General features: G+C 41.2%; 1 protein-coding gene across 2 annotated transcripts in view; it reads right to left on the bottom strand.

The window, feature by feature from the left end:
• Positions 1 to 17008, bottom strand: part of ahcyl2b (adenosylhomocysteinase like 2b) — a 37043-nt gene that overhangs the window by 5367 nt on the left and 14668 nt on the right. The window contains exons 2-14 of one of the 2 annotated variants that reach the window (XM_086147048.1): positions 10828 to 10936; positions 7443 to 7571; positions 7085 to 7185; positions 6876 to 6978; positions 6658 to 6752; positions 5988 to 6094; positions 5382 to 5498; positions 5150 to 5213; positions 4815 to 4903; positions 4652 to 4722; positions 1981 to 2075; positions 1549 to 1647; positions 101 to 169 (exon numbers count right to left, since the gene is read on the bottom strand). In XM_086147048.1, the coding sequence (XP_086003174.1) occupies positions 101 to 169; positions 1549 to 1647; positions 1981 to 2075; positions 4652 to 4722; positions 4815 to 4903; positions 5150 to 5213; positions 5382 to 5498; positions 5988 to 6094; positions 6658 to 6752; positions 6876 to 6978; positions 7085 to 7185; positions 7443 to 7571; positions 10828 to 10936 (1248 nt within the window). Of the gene's footprint in view, positions 1 to 100; positions 170 to 1548; positions 1648 to 1980; positions 2076 to 4651; positions 4723 to 4814; positions 4904 to 5149; positions 5214 to 5381; positions 5499 to 5987; positions 6095 to 6657; positions 6753 to 6875; positions 6979 to 7084; positions 7186 to 7442; positions 7587 to 10827; positions 10937 to 17008 lie in introns of both variants that reach the window. The other variant, XM_086147049.1, reaches the window with a different exon arrangement.

Here is a 17008-nt window from a genome sequence, read left to right as displayed (position 1 = left end):
CTGATGCTGTTGATGTGCAACGGAATTACAGCTCAAAATCCTTTTTTTTTTTTTTATCCTTTCATTTGAATTATTTAACTTCGCAAACACGCGGAGGTACCTGGGTAGTGGCAGTGATGGACAGCACAAATGTGGGAACGGTGGAGCAGCTGAGATTCAACAGACGACCCTGAAAAGGGAAAAACGGCAGAATGGTGATCCGGCACGAAGGCGAAACATCATTCAGCTGCATTTAATCTCTTTGTGTTTAAGCGTCAGGATGAAAAGGTTGGCAGACTGAGGTCCGGTTCTCTCCTGTCTGCATCTGCTATCACAACATCAGTCTGCTTTCAGGAAAAAAAAAAGGAGCCTAAATGTTAGGAATCTAAGGTCCTTCTTGCACCTGTTTAGTTTCTTCCATCTGACAGTTACTGTGAAAATCACACTGGGAGAATTGATGTGTTTGGTTTTCCTTTAAAAATCTTTTCCTGCTGTGAAACCAGACCGAGGTGCTTGCAACATATGAATGCGGGTGAAAAAGATGCTTATTGGAATGCTGCTCTGAAACATGACGGCTGAAAGAAGCTGAAATTTGCCAAATTCTATGAGCTTTCAGAGACCCACATATTCAAAGACTAATAACTTGGTATGGCATTATTTAAAAGAAGTAGCATGTTTGAAGAGATTTATCAAGATCCCTTTGAAATGCATGGAAATATTCAATGTTTTTTTTTCTGCCAAAGTGACCGATTTTCATCACTGAATGCAAAAGTGTGTTATTAATTTCGCGACAGCGTGGACATGAATGAAAAAAAAAATGGATGTATTTTCTTAATAGGTCTTCTTTCAAACGTTTTTAAAAGGTTGATGAAACCTGGCTCTCTAAAAACCCATAATAGTAGAGGAACGCTGTGATACAGAGGGGAGGGAGGTGAAGGCTGGAGCCGAATCACGGACGTGGCTGACACCACCTGCTTGAGCGCCACCTGCTGGAGGTCAGGCAGCGGCACGAACACACACAAGCACACACACAAACGAGCATGTTCGGTGTGTGATGCCGTCATTTCTGTCGTCATCCTGCCACAACACGCGTCCGTACAAACCCAGTCATCCGTGCAACCCAATCATGCCTTGGCCTGATTTAAACCGAACCTCATCCTCCGTTTAGACTTTCAACAGGAGCTAAGGAAATGACATTTAACTATTTGACACAAACTATTTTTAGGAATAACATTTTCATGTTACTAGTTCCACACCAGCCAGGCAGCAACAAGCTTTACAAGTACTTTACAACACCTGAATTCTTGTGCTTTCCAGAAAAAAAAATAGTTATGAATCTGTATGTTAATTTCTACTTTAAATAGGTTAACTGGCCGTAGCATCGGCTACTAGATTATTTACTCCATCACACGTGTTATTGATTTGATATGAATAATTTTTTATATACAATTAATCTGAAGGTGATTTGAATTTTTTTTTTTTTTTTTACATTTGTTACATTTTATAATTATTTTCCAAAGAGTTGCTCATAAGCTTGTTAACTCCTTTGGTTGAAATGCATCTAGTTACCTCAGCCAGCAGGACTATCCTCTTGCCGTCAGGCCAGATGACGTGGTCCACCTGGGAGCGCACCCTCTCCCAGGTCAGCTCAGGAGTCCGCAGGCTTGCCTACGTGACAAGGGAGAAAAAAAAAAAAAAAAAAAAAAAAAGAGAATTCAGTCTTCACTGCATAAGGGTAACTTTCCAAGTGGGATTTTAACAAAATAAACAATTTTGTTTATTCAAAATAAATAAATGAAAAAAAAACCTGTTGACTTGACAATGCGACTATTGCTGCTTGTTGAAGTTACACTGTTTCTAACCCAAGAATGAACAATAAACTATTCATTTGATTTGATATGTGTGTCTTTTTCTTGTTTACTTCAAATACACCGTGATATTGCGACACTTTTTTTTTTTTTTTTAAATTCATCCATTTGAAAATAAAAGGCGGCGACTGACCACATCGATCTCGGTGTTAGAGTGGCCCATATTGCAGACAATGCAGCCGTTCTTCATGCGATCGAGGTTCTCTCTCACCACCACGTTCTTATTGCCTGGTGGGACGACGGAAAGGTTAAAACAGAACCAAAAAAAAAAAAAATTGACCGGTGAACACAAAACAAGCAGCAGATTCAACGCAGAGGGCAATTTATTTGTTAATATTTCAAGACTTTAATAGTAACCATATGAAAACTTTTGTCAAACAGCCCAGTTTATATAAACCAAGTCTGTATCATTTAATGGTCTATGCACCGACGCAAATGTGTCTGAAGTTGCCTTCGGTATTTTTTCCTGTAAAAAAGCTGTTATCTTACACAGAAAAGTTTTTTTGTTACAAATAGTATACCGTAGTTTCTCAATGTGAAACATCATTGCAACTACCAACATATCCTTCACTTTCAAAAACCTGTTCAGTGATTTCTCTGTTCCACTGCAGCCTCACTGTGAAGACAAGTCCTTTTGTGCAGAGACACGGGTACATTCTGTGTTGTGTTCAGGAGAGGTCCCTTGTTACGCAGATAAAATTTCGATTAGTAGGAGCTTCGCACTTTGATAGTGGACTGTTACGTACGGACTGACTGACTTCTATGTGCTCGAAGGACAGATTAGAAGCTGCTGGTGTTTCCTGTGTTTCACATCTGAGGCTATCAATGCAGTGTTAGAAGTGGGAAACAACAAAATGCAAAGTAATCCTGTTTTGCTGTCAAAAGCATGATATTTTTTTACATTTATATCCGTAAGAGTTTGCATTTTTTCCTAAGACACACACACACACACACACACACACACATCTATATGTGTAGAAACACATGTATACACATCTATATGTACACACACACATCTGTATGTACACACACACACACGCACACACACGTATAAATATGTAACATTACAATCCAACTGCAATTTATACACAACCACCATTTAAAAGGTAAAGCTCTGCAGCAAAGGAGGCTCAGCAGCTGGAAATATAGCGTTCACACACCTATATTGTTTTGAAGTCAATATTTCGAAGAAAAAAAAAAAATCCTGTTTTAGTCATCGTATTTAAACCTAATCACTCTGTCACCCCTGTAAAGTGAACTTGCAGTGAATTGTGCACAGCATCATGAGGAGTAATGAATGACTCCAGCTGAAGGAAAAAATAAAAATCTTAAAATGACTATACTGGCATGAGTCAGGAGATAAGACTCATCCAATGATCACAGGGTTACAAGGTCTACTGCTGGGAGCGTCACCTCAAGTCTTGTTTTTTCCAAGCACTTAAGCCCCGAATGATTGGAATATACGCCCTGATGTCATTGAAAATAGAGGCTTGATGAAATACGTGAAGGGATTGGATGTGTGGTAATCTGTAATGGACCTTCTAACAGAGCAGCCTGTCAAAAGAGATTCACTACCTCACTGTGTGTGTATTTGGGACATGCTAAGAGTTGCTGGTGAGATGCGTGTGTGTGTGTGACAGATTGACAAAGTGCAGGCCTCAGTTTAGCAACCTTTCAATTATGGTTGATAATGTCTGTTTATTTTTCCATGAGTCTGATAGAACACTTATAATCATGATGAAAAGGGAAATAATTATCCAGATTGTAGGTTGTAGCCCTTATTTAGTGACTGGGTCACATTCATTTTATTTTAACTTCTTTGCCTGCCGGGGGGAAGAAAAACTGTTTATCAAATGGTGGATGTGGCGTTTTATATTTTGACTATGCATGTGTAAAGTGCCTGTTTTCTTCAGTGTCAGTTCAATCTGAAGCAGGAAACAACACCAACCTTGTATCGGCGGAGAAAAGCAGAATGTGAGAGGATTTACTGTGTGATGTACAGAATAATTCAAATGCACACTGTAGATTTATTTGAAGACTCCAACACTTTGGTGTGTCAATATATTTCCAAAATGAATAGAGGTTTGAAAAAAATCTGTGCTCCAAAGATGGATGATTTATTTTAGATATAGTACAAAAAACTTCATTCTCAAATGACGTTTTCGAGCAAACATAGGCTCTTCCTCAGATGCTTACCGGAGACATATCTCCGGTGATCTGCAGATTTTTGCAAATCTCTATTCAGTCGACTTTTTGGATCCAGCACCCATCCCTAACGGATATGTGTATTTTTTTCCTTTTTCTAGCAAATATGCTATCAAGCAACAGCCATTGCCAAGTATTCTGCTCATACTGAGTAATTATAATTAATAACAATCACTTTATTTAGCTGTTATCAATGGTAGAAATGCATATAAAACAAGAAGTTAAAAAAAAAAAAAAAGGAAGTAATCAATAATGAGCTGCTTGACTCACAAAATGTTTCTATAAATACTTTCTCCAGGATCCGATAAAGACTTGGGCAGTCTAGAGCTAAGATGACTCCAGGGTTCTGGAACGGTGCTTAAATTCTGTTATTTTATGATGCAACTCGTCGTGTTAACAGAACTTTGTCTGATTTATCTCCAAAACAAGAGCCTTTTTTTTTTATTTCAATTTTAATCTTTGCACAATGAAACTACGAAGGGAAACATCCTAAATGAAACCTCAGCCCGCGCGGGTCTACATCTTCGGGGAGAGAATCTTCTTGATGCAGAAAAAAAAACAATAATAATAATGATAATAATATAAAGAAAAGAACCAACCTGTGCAAGTGATGACAATGTCCACTTGTCTGATCACTTCGTTCAGCTTCACCAGCCGGAAGCCGTCCATGCTGTTATCAGGCGAAAGGAATGAAAGCGTGTGAGACGACCGGATGCGAGCGGCAGCGCGAAGACCTAAGATATTCGGCGGGCCGAGTCCTACCAGGCCTGTAAGGCACAGATGGGGTCTATCTCTGTGACGTAGACGATGGAGCCCATAGCCTTCAGGGCAGCGCAGCAACCTTTTCCCACCTGTTGATGAAAAAAGGATGGGAAATATTTAATGTAGCCATAGGCAGACATGAGCAGTTAGTTCGTGTGATTGTTATGTGAAGAGTTTTTTTTTTTTTTCTTCTATACAGGCAGCATGAAAAGACCCGAGGGGAAAAAAGGCTGGAACACGTTTGCTTTAATTATTTAGTTCTTTATCGTGGGCTGACGGTCGTTTTTTTTTTTTTTGTTTGTTTTTTTTAAAACTACTGTCTGTGTTGACCTCACCTCTCCATATCCGCACACCACCACCTGTTTGCCTCCGAACATGACATCGGTGGTTCTCTTCAGGCTGACAACGCAAGCAAAATTCATTTTAAGGAGACAGTGACGGGTCAGTCTGATATTTATCCAGTTTGGAGTAGAGGTTTACAAGATTATTCATCTTCCAACACAACACATATTTGGAGTTTATTGAGGGGTGACAATCCAAAGATTCAGTAGGTGAAAATGTCTTTACCCGTCTAAAATAGACTCCCTGCAGCAGTACAAGTTGTCGAACTTCTGCTTGGTCACGGAGTCGTTCACGTTCATGGCTGGAACGCAGAGCTTCCCCGCCTTGGATAGCTGGTACAACCTGCACTCATACACGTGCGCACACACAGACACGCACAATAAAAACAAATGTGACATATGAATCTCTCATTCTGGACAAACAGTGAAACACAGCAGAACAGATTGCCTTTCGTGTCCAGCGTGGACAATTCAAATCTAAAACCAGCGGGGAAAAAAATTCCTGTCTGGTGTCCCGACAGATGATAAATTTATCCGTTAGTTATGAAAAAAAAATACGAGATGTCAGTCAACGGCTCGTGGCCGCTGCAATGCTGCACCGTTGTGTAATCGCGAAACAGTGTCGGCTCTCCTTCCGATTCACCACTAGATGGGGATGGCACCTCACTAGAAAGTCTGAGTGCATTGCCACTGTTGTGCGTGTCCTTTATTGGTATATTTTGCCCTTTGAATTTGTGACAGACTGCTGTTAGCGCGACATATGAGCATTTTATACCTTTACAAGGGCGCACCGAGGAAGAACCAGACACCGGGAGCGTGGTGCGTGTCCTACCTGTGCACGCCGGTAACGCTCTCCTCCACGATGCCCTTGATCTTCTTAAACATGTTGGGGTATTTTTTATAAATCCAGTGAGTGAGGTCTCCTCCGTCGTCCAGGATCTGACGCGGTAACACATGGACAGGAGACGAAGTGAGCAGAGAAGCGCGAGAGAAGAAATGCGAGACATTTTCATGTGTTACGGCAGAAAATCCAACAAGTGTGTCAAATACTCTGGTGATTTTAAAGACCGGCGCGTACATTTCCGTGCATTAGTAGCCTTTCACGGCGTGGCACAAAATAAAGGTCAGTTACTTTGTCACTGGTAAGAACGTTTTTTTTTTTTTGTTTTTTTTTCCCCCCAAGGCGACGGGGAGTCGCTGTGATACAACTGACCGACAGCTCTTCTCGGATCTGTCTCCAGAACTCCTAACAGCTACAAAATCATTCGGGCTGCTTGGATCAGCGATCTCCCCACATTACACTCCCGACTCTGATAATGTGCTGCCCCCCTATTGATTCAATGCACTCGCTTGATCGATTGGCAACAAATTGACGCGCCGCTGCAACACAAATGTCTGATTAGCCAGTGGCAGAAATGCATGTTTCAAATTACAACGGACGATTTAGCGTGAGTGTTGGATGCAAGAATATGACAATGTGTTCTTAGAATGCAAATTGCTACCATATTGGGTTGCCAGCCTTCCACATTGACACAGCGATCGATGCACCACCAAAAGTCATCCTCTGACTCACCCTTCCATGCAAACACACTGAAACCTTGGAGGAGACAAAACACAACACGTGGAACGTGTCAGCAATGTCAAACTAGTGAATAGAGTGACGGACGCGGAGCGAACCGATGAGAACTTCAAAAAGGAAACCAAGGGGCTGGTCTTTCACCTCCTTCTGCCAGGGCTGCAGCCACTTCATTTTGGGTGGAGTAGATGTTGCAGGCTGCCCATCTGCACTGAGCCCCCAGAGCTGACAGGGTCTCCATAAGCACCTGACGAGGCAAAAAAAAAAAAAAAAGAAAAAAAAAAACTCAGTCTTTCATTTGTGTGATTCCGCTGCCTGTAAATGTGCGAGTGTGCCACTGCACTCGTACTCACGGCAGTCTGGGCAGTGATGTGGGTGCAACCCACCACTTTGGCACCGGCGAGGGGCTTTTCCCCCTGGGCTCGCTTCCGCAGAGCCATCAGGGCCGGCATCTCTGATGGGGGAAATAGTAGAAAAAAAAAGGGAATCCGCTTGGCAATTCATTGAAACAATCGTCAGCGTTTACTCCAAATGGGAGACGGACGGGAGAAATGTGTTCGTGTGTTGATGTGGAGTGCTTACATGCAGAGGCGGGGCGCGTATGGCCACCCGGAAGAATCAAATTGTGCTTTTATTTCAGTCAACTAGCTCGGGTTTAGGTGAAATGGTCCAATTGGTATCTTAGCCGAGAGCAAATCAAAACATACAAACCTTGCTCTGCAATCTCAACCTCTCTGCGTCCGAAGTCGGCCTGTTTGATGTTCTTGATGCAGAAGTCAGCGTTGCCCTTGGAGTTTTTCTGCTGTTTGTCACGAGGGGACGTCTCATCATCGGAGCTGTCTGTGTATGATGCCGCTTAAAATAAAAAACAAAAACAAAAAAGAAGCGCATGCACACACACACAATGTTAGTATGTCTGACTGTAAAGGAGCGACAACAACAACAACAAAAAAAAAAAAAATTGCAGCAAATTCAAGTCCCCTAAAAGTTTTCAACAAGAGTCAGAGAGATGAAGTTCTGAGGTGTAAAATTGAAAATCAAAAATGTGCTTCCACCCGTCCGCCCCCTGTGACTTCTACTGTGAAGCTGAATTTGCCACCTCAGCGTCTTTTAATGTAACACAGCAATGCGAGAAGATCGTGTATGAGACGGATAAATGTGCTGAGCCTGGTACAACGAAGACCCGGAGCTCTGCGAGTTATAAACGGCCGTGGCCACGGCACACGCTGTACTCCGCCAGGAGACGCAGCCACGTCTGGCGCTAACACTGAGCGGTTCGCGAGGCTGACTCACTACACTGGCCGAGCAGGTACAGTACACGATGCCAACGTCGCTCCCTCCACCCAGCCCCTTGAAAACGAGCGTGGATCAGTCTCAGATGGACTCGGTCAAGTGCCAGCACTGTTAACAATGCTTAAGTATGAGAACATGCTGTACTGTGCCAGTAAGGGAAAGGATTTTTAGGAAGAAAAAAAAAAAAAAATAGAGGGGGGAAAGTAATCCATGGGTGTAGAGTTGGAAAAATCTTCTTTTGAAATCTCCCATCCGTAATGACAGGAAGAGAGGGGAGGGAGTGAGGGGAGGGTTTAGTTGAGCAGATTTGAAGAGTTATGAGGGGTGAATGTACTCGATACTTGCAAAATACACTCGGAAACTTGAAAGAATAATGCCTAGAGTACATATTTAAAACCAAATCCTTGGGAATAAATTGTCCGTTCAAACGAGAAAGGGGTATTATTTTTTGTATTCAAGATTTGAGGTTGAATTTTTTTTTTTTTTTTCCGCTTTAGGATCACTTTTGCCACTTGACTGTCATTAATTGGTAACAATTCCACATAGAGGAATATTTTGAAAAGGCAGTTTATGGAGGGCATTCATTCACAGAGAGCAATTTCAAATCAATGGAATATGTTATAGGTAATTGATCTGGCACAAGATTTAATTAAATACTCCTTGACCCGAGCCCCACCTCTCCGCGAGGTCGGACGAAACCGGAAGAGAAACAGAAATAAATGTTGAATTCCTAACCTCCTTGGCAGTGGTAAATACCTGCACTATTTCCCCATGAACACCAAAATTAAATGATTAAAAAAAAAAAATTAAATTGGAACTACTACTAATTCGACAAATATAAACTGCTACTACGGAAGCAACGGACAACCAAAGACACCAAGAACGACAAAATCTTTACCGGAGTCGTCTTGGGGAAAGTATTGATGTTGTGTTCGGGGTGAGTTTAGCGCTATGGGAACCATCAGAGAAATAAGAACCACAGCGGTGAGGGAATTATGGGAGCAGACAGGGCGGCGGGTGGGGAAGGGAGGTGCTGACAATAACCTTAATGCAGGCAGCCATCCAACAAATACAGTACAACCTCCTGCTCAGATTATTAATCCATTTGGACACCGATCAATGTTCAATATCTCAAGAGCTTTCTGGATATTGGCACAGTAGCATTCAATCATTTCATCGCCATATCGATGTTCTGGAGGGGAATTCAACAGGCGGCAAAGCGAGGAGAAATAACAGCAGCCTCTACGCTGACACTTTTTATTTTTGTTGGGTTTTTTTTGGTGGGGGGGATGATTGCCTCCTAAAAAACTAGTGGTACTCTCTAGATTTGCTGACTGGAGGTCACCGGGGCTGAAATATTTTATCCCCTCGGTAATGGTACCGAGTACTCAGTGGACTTATCCGAGTCAGTACGGACTGAATATCCATTTGTCCATCTGCTTTCTGTGTCCATCATATTTTGCCAACACCGTCCCAGCACTGTGGGTCACAGATTAATTCATCATGCTAATGGTGTCATTGGAGGTCCTGCACAGTGCATGAACTGAACACACAGTTGTCATTCCTGATGCATTTCGGCAACAACAAGCTATCGTCGGGCCGATAAAGCGAAAAGGTAATTCCGATCCGTGGTTCGATTGATCGCTAGTCATCGGATTGGTCGATAGAACAACAAGCAATAATCACATAGTGATTATCAGTGTCTCCAAAGGCTCATGAGATACCTTATGTTCGTGAATGTCCACAAAACAAAGAGGTTTGTCTTATAATCACACAAACCATACATATGTTGACAATTATCCAAAAACACATCTTCCACCGATTTCTCTTTTGCTCAAAGTACTAAAAAGTTGACCGCTGATCAGTTAATCAGTAAAACAGAAGTGTAGGGAGTGAAATCTACAAAGTGTTCCTACTATCAGACATCCATTACATAAAAAGGGTGCACTAACATTACAACTACTGACTACTCAGAGTGACTTTCTACAGTGTGGTATCTTTAATTTGCAGCCTTCAAGCAGACTGCTGTAATTTAAATCTCAAAGGATTCTATTTAAAAAACTGCATGTTATATTTTGTCTTTAAACGAGCATTTAATGGTGAAACTGCTGTACTACAATGATTTAGTTTATGGGTACTTACTGAGTTGTTGCGTGAATGCGTCAAATGTTTTCCCAATAAAAGGAAGAGGAGGAAGAAAAAAAAAAGAATTATAGAAAACATTATGAAGAATCCCTTCTCCTGGGAGTTCTGGCGTTACCATCGACCCCACTGTTTTGGCAGTTTTTTTTTCCACTTCAAAACACATCCATTGCTTCTCATCACTCTTTTCCACTCTATTAGCTGCAATTGTTGCACACAATTGCCCTAGTTTTACCCATTTCCCTTGCTCTGATGGGACAAAGTAAATAAATCAACCAACAGAAACCTGTTCTGCATCAACACCAATTTCAATGATCTATTTTTATTTATTTTTTTCTCCCTTTAGCCACAGTGGAGATTCAGTTCAGTTCTGACCTCAATACTTTCAGTTATCTGTCCTCCTCCAGTAGTAGACCACCAGGAAGCTAATCCTCCCACATAGAGGCCAGTTACACATGAACAGTGGAGTGAGAGTGTGAGAATGAGCGTCACAAAAGGGCAGGCCGAGGTAAGGAGAGCAAAAGCCATCCAATGTCACAGCTCTGCAGCTACTCTTTTCCACAGAATACGGTCTTTCTATTTGCCATTTTGAAGCATGCAATAGAAAAAAAGTAGCTCACTGTAAACTTGAAATTCTGCAAATATGAAATAAGGCGTTTACCTGAGCTGTAGCTGTCTGTGGACGACTGAGAGATCGAGCGGGACAGTGAGCGGCGGCCGATCTTGGACGGACGCTTGTTGAACTCCTGTTTCTGGTCTGCAAACTGAATCTGCCGGTCAAAAAGAAGCAGAAGGTAGAGAGATCAGATTGGGAGGCTTGTAAGCCGCTCATATACGCTATGCGGTGTGCTCCGTGTTCATATACCAAAGCGCTTTTCAAAGATACACTTCTGCTTGACGGTATGGGTTCGCTGTTGCTAGTTGGTGACTGGCTCAGATGCTACGTGCCAATGCAATCGCTGAGCAGATAAACATCGTACACTGTATAAGAAAAGCATGATTTGGACTACATTGAAGGGATCAGCTCGTTGTTCACATTTGCTTTTACAAAAGGCAGAGACCAAGTTAATCTTGTACCACGAATTGGACGGCCCCCAACTGACCATGATTCATCCCTTCGATAATCTTTCCAATGACACATCAAAAGTCGGCGTCCCGCTGACTTATAATCTACGCACTGATATTGTTGGAGTAAAAGGCTGTAAATGGATAAAGTAATACAACACAGGAAGGAAACGTACAAACGGTGTAATTTTGTGGCAGGGGAAAATGCATGCAATTGCGGCGTCTGTTTTCGGGTTGTGCTCGGTCATAAAAACTTTATAACAACAATAAATGTGAGCAAATCAGTCCCTGGGCACGTTCTTAATTTTTTTTTTTTTTTCTAATTTTAGGTTCAACGAGAGAATGTCGCTTTCGCACTGCCACCTAATATCAGTCACACGTCTACATAGCCTCAGTCTGATCTGCAGCTGCAAGAAAGTCGTGCTTCCTCTTATTCCACATCCAAATAGTGGGATAATGCCATAGCTTTCTAAAGAAATCGATGAGACTATTAAGATTCTATTTAAAAAGCAGAAATGTCATTCCCTACTCGTTATCATTTCTTGACCCCCATCTTTGAGTGAAACACAACTACACAATGTAGTATTCTGTTATTTCACCTGACTGTTAGAGTGTATAGTGTAAGAATGGAGTTGTGCCGTTATTGTCCAAGACATTCAAAAAATGACTCAGAGTTGAGTGTGCTTCCTGACTGCATAGAACGTGACTTAACCACACTTGAGGATCACAGCGGTTTTTTTTTAATTTTTTATTTTTTGTTTGTTTTTTTGCATCCTGTGACTCCATGTGTGCGCACGCTCTATCAATTCACTGTTCCATTGTAATAATGGAAATTCTTCTGGAGCAAAGTCAATAATTAAACAAATACTGAATCTGAATGTGAGAAAAAAAACATGTAAAAATTTAGTTTTTTTTTTGTTTTGTTTTTTATGAACACTTTCCATCAGTTCAAATTATTTTCCATCCATCCCAGGTGCATCCAGAAACCCTTTCTTTTCAGATACTGAAGTCAGCCTGAGGTCATCACCTCTCTCTACGCTCTCCTCTTTGTCTTTGTCTGCACAGAGCTCCAGGCATTCAACGTTCTTTGATACGTTTCTTTTTTTCGCCCCATCGCCGTCACATTTTTGTGATAATATGAGATGAAGCTGTGTGTGAAAGGTGACATTAAATCACATCCGGCTAGTCAACAGCTACATTTGTAGAGATTCCATTGCAGTATCCTACAATGATTTGTTTAGCCACACAGGAATGTGACTCAATATAGTATCTAAAATCACCTGATTTCCATTTTTGCATTATTTGCACTTGTTCACACCTGGAGAGGAATTGTTCAAAAAAAAAAAGAAAGAAAAAAGGCTAAAGTCCGATCATTCAATAGGCTGCCTCTTTTCTCCCACTGCCACTTTTTGGTTTCTGCTTTCCTGCAAGCCAGCACAAACTGGCCCAAACATGTGCCTGCAGACACAATGCAGCGAATTGTTTCCCTTCCTCCTCGGTTTTGTTTTAATTGTTAATTGTTCCGACAGATTGAGCCCCTGAATGAGTCGGTATCAAACCTAAAGCTGAGGTTCACCACTGCTGATCCTCTGGAGAGCATTTTGTTTGGGCATTGAAAAAACAAGCTGTATCAATGACCACATTTTTTTTTTTGTTCGGTCCTGTATCATTAAAATTCCCTGTAATAAAAAAAAAAAAACTTGTTTGGAAAAATGTTTATACAACCGTGTGCGGGTTTTAAACAAAGCTGTTGTGTTCACACTCTAGAGGCGCTATAGAACGTTTCCAGGCTACATTTGAGAGAGGCAGATGAAAATAACCTTGACCGGGAAATCAGGGTTATTGCTCTCTCTGGCCATATGTGATGGAGGTTCAATGAGGGGCTTTAGCTACTCTGTGTTGCACTGAGGTAGAAGAGGGGATGGGGGGTTTTGTGAGCGGTTTTGGGGACTGCTAGAGTGAATAACAAGCTGGACAGCAACAAGCACAAACACAATATGATTATTTGTATGCAACTAAATTTCTTTTCGATTACGCTTAAGGAGTGCAATTTGCATTTCTTGGCAGATCTATATTAACTCGAGAGAGCACAGGTTTTTACTTCATCTGAGATTTGATAGCTGCTTGAGGAGCGAGACCAGAAAAGCCAGGAATTATTATTACGCCGCTTTTTTTGTCTGCATCTGTAATTATATTCAAAAGTGCTACAATTAAAATTCAGATCGAATCGTAGCTGTATGGATGACTGGCTGTGTTTGGCCAGCGGAGCTTAGAAAATAACGGGTTACTAAATGCTTTTCGACTATTTCTGCAGCTTATTACACTGCACTGAGCAGTCTTTCGTTTTTGAGTGACAAATGTATGATTACTTTAGGTGTTAAATTCAGCAAGGATGGTCCGAGTCAATATTACAAGACTGCATATACTACAGCTAATACAAAACAAACGGTGACACTTCCCTTGTATTAGTGCAGGAACAAGTACATAGCATTCGGCAACATCTGATATGTTACAAAACGCGAGTAGCTATTTTGGAGAAAAAAAAAACATCATGGAGTTCACTAATCTAAGATTCAAAAAGCAGCTGGGGGCAGCAATTATCCCGTCAACCAAAGTCCCTCTGAAAGCCGGGCTTCATTTAAATTCCTCATTTTATTGCAAAAGTGATAAAAATTAAAAAGGAAAACTGACACGGAAATGCTTTGGGGAACAAGATCGGGCTTTAAAAACGATGAAGTGAAGCTCTTAAATAATTTTTGGTCGAATCGTTTGAAACAATAAATCAGGGAATTTTCCACAGGACTTGTGCTGGAGTAACTTTCAGAGCTGAAAGAAAATGGGCGTCAAAATTGTTTTGATTCCCTTAAATGGGAAGAATGATTTGTTCCACAAAAAGAGCAATGTGATTTATTGGAGGTCGAGATGCGGACCTGGACAATGGGTTAGGCGTTCACGTTCATTTCCGACACCTGCAGGTCAGCATTGATACTGGACGAATCTAAGCAAGATAAAGAACCCCAGCGGCGCCGAAGGGTGCGCAATTAAAATTAAGATATTTGGCAAATTTCTGTATCATGTATTATTTCTCTATGAATGTGTTTTTTAATTCAAAAAACGTAAACAAAACTAAGATATGCGCTTGTGTCTGGTTGCGAAACATTTGTAATTGTTCGGTCAGGTCTACATTCGTATTTTTTTTTCCTTTAACCCAGCCTTTCTCTGATTCACAAAGAAAAAGAAAAATGTCTATGTTGGATCAGGTTCGAGGTCTAAGCTAAGCCCTCGATAATATATCTTTTTTTACTTGATTTCCGAAAGTGGTTTTAAGCACTGACCTTGGAGATCACGTACACGCGGGCTTTGTGTTCCATCTGCTTATTTAACTTTGTGATACTGTACAGCCGGAAAGCAAGTGCCACCGCAAATACTAGAAAATCTAAATCCCGGCCCTGCCACAACCAGCATGGGCTCTGCAGCCTCCCCTGGTGAGGGACGGTTTGTTTTAACTCCGTGGTAAGCTGTTATGTTCCAGGACAGGCGGAGGATCTCTGCCGTAATGCAGTCAACAAGTCCCGCTAGATGCCATTGAACCTGCTGCACGGGGGGAAACATCTCAGCCTGTCTCGAGATGGAGAAAAAAAAAAAAAACAAGAGAAAGAAAACACGTCCAGATGTAGCCGAGATGTGGTGAGGTTTGTCACTTAAGTTTCCCTGCAGTTATTAATTAGAAATTAAAAATCTCGGACGGGACCGGTTTTCCCATTAAATCAGACTCCCAGACCCATTTCTTCTTGATATTTTATGTGGAAACACTAAATGCCTTTCTCAAAAGACAGCTGTTTATGGACAACTGCCAACAAGCGGGGGGGAAAAAAAGCCTCTACCATTTCGATCCAATACTGGGAAGGCAATTTCTATGATATTTTGGTTGTGATAAATATAGAAGGGCAGACTTAAAGGATGAGAACAGAAATAATTTTAGGGGTGGGAATCACCAGATGCCGTACAGTGTCATACCCCTGCACACGAATCACGAGATGCCTGACATTTTTTAAATGTATCACAGTACATAATACAGTTATTTTGATCAATTACATTCCAAAGGGGAAATTATCCCAGCATCGTTTTATCAGTGACTTTCGACCGACGCTAGCTCAGACGCTTCAAGCACCCGAATATGACAGCACAATTTAAATATGTGTCGCCCTGAAGGAAGTTTTAGTTCTGAAAAGTTGCTTTGATTCGTGGATCGGACAAAAAAAAAAAAAAAATCCTATATACTGTGAGCAGTGATTGTGTCTGATTATTATTGAAGATAAACTTTCCAGTAGAACACACAATGTGATTTGATTCACTGTTACTCTGAATCACTTTCAGACCCACCAAGTTACACGCTCTACTCATGTTTCCTTTAGATAGTTCATATCTTCTCTTTCGGGAAAAAAAAAGGTGTGAAAAGTCAAGTGTCACGATCAGATGTACAAAAACATCTCAAAAGGTCTGTCGGCCTGCAAAGCCTTTGCGCGCAGTGAGACAGAGACAACAGCAGGCTGAGAAGGGAGGTCTGGTTACAGGTAGGCTCGTGTTATGCATGAAACTTGAATCTGCCGTGATACACAGCCCATTGTTAGAAGATTACTTCAGATTTACCTGAAAACAACTGGGGTGTAACTTACGGATCGAGATTTCAACAGCCCATAGCTGCTACAAACCGGCCTCAGAATGGGATTGCCAAAATCATCGATACTGAAAAAAAAAAAAAAAAGTTCCTCTCCAGTTCATAAGCTTGGCTGTAAAAATAATGAATTTCTTGAAATCCATTAAAACTCTTTGCCATGGAGGAACCATGGGCATGTTAAGCCCATAAGACCCACGTTAATCTGTATTTTGGCTGAGCTAAATTGTTTTTGTTTTACTGGTTTAAGGCGTAAAATCAATTTTTGGCCATAATGTTTCCCGATCTTTTCAGGCTAGCCTCATTAATCCAAAAAGATGAAAAATGTTGGACATTTGGTGTAAAGTTTGGCCAAACGTCTACAACTTGCCTTTGAAATAGCCAACAGGAGTGAGTCCAACAGAACATACAGGAATAAAAATGAAAGAAAAAAGACTTGAAAGTTTGATTTCTCCTTCAGTGTCACTAATCGACAACAAAAAATTGTAACTGGAAAAATATATATATAATAAATGTTGAGACTGTGTGTGAAGCCTGACAAAAACCTACAAGATTCTCCACACTCATGCAAACATCTCAGTCAAAGCACATATGGAATAAAGCGGATTCTTGTATTTATCTTGACTTGGATTACCTTGCGGGGCAAAGTGAACAACGCAAGGACCAACGGCGACGGAATTCGATATGGTGAACAGTATGCGCGTACCCAGCTGTTTACACAAAGGCAGATTTTGCTCTAGAGATTGATAAACAAACATGGCCTCGCAGCTGTGTCGTCTGCAAAGCTTCAACACATGTCCCGTTAGGATTTGTTTTTCCATCGGCTTTCTTCTCATGACCTCAACATTTCAGTTTCTGAAAAAACAACAAGTGACTGTTCGGCAGGGGGGGGAAAAAAAAAAAAACGCATTCATTTCTGAATTTGACCTCTTCCTATACTCGCATTGTCGGCTTTGTTTTGAAGTCTTGCAGGCCAGAAGAAATTCATCTTCGGTGTGTTTACAGATGTATGTACAAAGGAACATGAACTTAATCAAACACAGTGAGGTACAGAATGAAGTCGAGTCCTTTACAACAATACAAAGTCGGACCTATAGAGCTG

This window comes from Fistularia commersonii, chromosome 5 (genome assembly GCF_037954325.1).
Source record: "Fistularia commersonii isolate RoL2024-O1a breed Wild chromosome 5, RoL_Fcom_v1.0, whole genome shotgun sequence".
NCBI lineage: Eukaryota > Metazoa > Chordata > Actinopteri > Syngnathiformes > Fistulariidae > Fistularia > Fistularia commersonii.
This window is presented reverse-complemented; position numbering and strand designations above follow the sequence as displayed.